The sequence below is a fragment of the Sander lucioperca genome, chromosome 19, assembly GCF_008315115.2.
Source record: "Sander lucioperca isolate FBNREF2018 chromosome 19, SLUC_FBN_1.2, whole genome shotgun sequence".
Classification (NCBI taxonomy): Eukaryota; Metazoa; Chordata; class Actinopteri; order Perciformes; family Percidae; genus Sander; species Sander lucioperca.
Genome location: NC_050191.1, coordinates 15,180,171 through 15,182,670, shown reverse-complemented (window position 1 = coordinate 15,182,670; position 2,500 = coordinate 15,180,171). Strand labels below are relative to the sequence as shown.

At 46.4% G+C, this 2,500-nt stretch overlaps 1 protein-coding gene across 1 annotated transcript in view; it reads right to left on the bottom strand.

Annotated features, from left to right (window-relative positions):
- The window catches only part of LOC116045397 (adhesion G-protein coupled receptor G6), a 48,165-nt gene that overhangs the window by 32,218 nt on the left and 13,447 nt on the right, over positions 1–2,500 (bottom strand). Inside the window, exons 10-11 of the mRNA XM_035995684.1 lie at positions 1,820–1,923; positions 1,517–1,644 (exon numbers count right to left, since the gene is read on the bottom strand). Coding sequence (XP_035851577.1) covers positions 1,517–1,644; positions 1,820–1,923 — 232 coding nt within the window. The remainder of the gene's footprint in view (positions 1–1,516; positions 1,645–1,819; positions 1,924–2,500) is intronic.

Genomic DNA, 2,500 nt, shown 5'->3' with positions numbered 1-2,500 from the left:
GTTGTTTATGGAGAAGGAGAACCAGGAGAAGTTAACCCTCTCCTTGATTTTACGTTGTTATGGAGAAGGAGAACCAGGAGAAGTTAACCCTCTCCTTGATTTTACGTTGTTTATGGAGAAGGAGAACCAGGAGAAGTTAACCCTCTCCTTGATTTTATGTTGTTTATGGAGAAGGAGAACCAGGAGAAGTTAACCCTCTCCTTGATTTTACGTTGTTTATGGAGAAGGAGAACCAGGAGAAGTTAACCCTCTCCTTGATTTTATGTTGTTTATGGAGAAGGAGAACCAGGAGAAGTTAACCCTCTCCTTGATTTTACGTTGTTTATGGAGAAGGAGAACCAGGAGAAGTTAACCCTCTCCTTGATGTTACGTTGTTACGGAGAAGGAGAACCAGGAGAAGTTAACCCTCTCCTTGATTTTACGTTGTTTACGGAGAAGGAGAACCAGGAGAAGTTAACCCTCTCCTTGATTTTACGTTGTTTATGGAGAAGGAGAACCAGGAAATGAGTCGGGGGGGAAATGCGCTACCAAGCCACGGCTGAGCGACATGCGTCGCCGCGACGTGTTTACATTTTAAAATGCGTGAAAAAGCCTCGAAATCTGAATTGAAAACAAGGTTTACAAGCAAACACATTTACAAAAAAATAATGCCCATAACAGGTTCAAAATTCGAATATTAAGGGCTGCCTAATATTCGTTCGAATATCAATATTTTTTTTTTATATTATTATTATATATATTATTTTATTTATTTTATTTATTATATTATATTATTCGAATTATATTCGAATATCGAAGTTCGGCGTCAAAGGCCTAACACACACATGCACGCACACACACCAACACACGCACACACACACACACACGCACACACACACACACCAACACACGCACACACACACACGCACACACACACACACACGCATGCACATTGATGCCCAGACACACATACGTACGTACACACACCAACACATGCACACAAACACACACAGACACACACGCACGCACGCACGCACACACACACACACACACACACACACACCAACACATGTACGCAAACACACACAGACACACACACACACACACGCGCACAGACACACACACACACACACACACCAACACATGTACGCAAACACACACAGACACACACACACGCACACACACATGCACATGGATGCACGGACGCATACATGTACACACACCAACACACGCACGCGAACACACACGCACACACACACCAACACATGCACGCAAACACACACAGACACACACACACACCACGCACGCACACATGCACACACATACACATGGATGCACGGATGCACACATGTACACACACACGCATGCACACACACACACGCACCAACACACGTACGCAAACACACACAGACACAAACACACACGTACGCAAACACACACACACACACACACACACACACACACACACACACCCCTCCGGGGGGGCGGGACTTAAGTGCGCTCCGTCTCTATATCAAACGGCCGCAGTGTGACTCACTCGAAGGCGAGGTAGGTGAGCAGCGTGACGGCAGAGAAGATGGCCGACAGGCCGCAGCCGATGTAGGTGATGAAGGTCAGGATCCTGTTGTTCTGAGGGTCGATGGTGGCCGCCGTTCCAGAGATGTCCTGCAGACACACACACGGAGAGACAGACAGTCAGTCAGACAGACAGGCAGACAGACAGAGAGACAGACACACACACACACACACACACTCTCACACACACACACTCTCACACACACACACACACACACACACACACACACACACACACACACAGCGTCTGAACACTGGGTCTTACCATGAGGATGCCAAAGTGAGTGAGGTGGTTACACTGACAGATGGTTGAGTTGGCGCTGGACTTGGACACTTTGCAACCGTCTGTTTTCCAGCCTCCGTCTCCCTCTGGTGGCAGGACACAGGTATTACACTCTGAGTACTACTACTGACAGTACACAGGTATTACACTCTGAGTACTACTACTGACAGTACACATGTATTACACTCTGAGTACTGCTACTGACAGTACACAGGCATTACACTCTGAGTACTGCTACTGACAGTACACAGGTATTACATGCTGAGGAAACTACTGACAGTATACAGGCATTACACTCTGAGTACTACTACTGACAGTACACAGGCATTACACTCTGAGTACTGCTACTGACAGTACACAGGCATTACACTCTGAGTACTGCGACTGACAGTACACAGGTATTACACTCTGAGTACTACTACTGACAGTACACAGGCATTACACTCTGAGTACTGCTACTGACAGTACACAGGTATTACACTCTGAGGAAACTACTGAGAGTAACTAGGTATTACTGCACATTACAATCCCCTAGGTACCACACCTCTGTGCTTTAAATATATATAGATAGATAGATATAGATAGACAGACACACACACACACTCACACACTCACGCACACACACACACACACACACACACACACAGGACAGGGGAAGGAGAG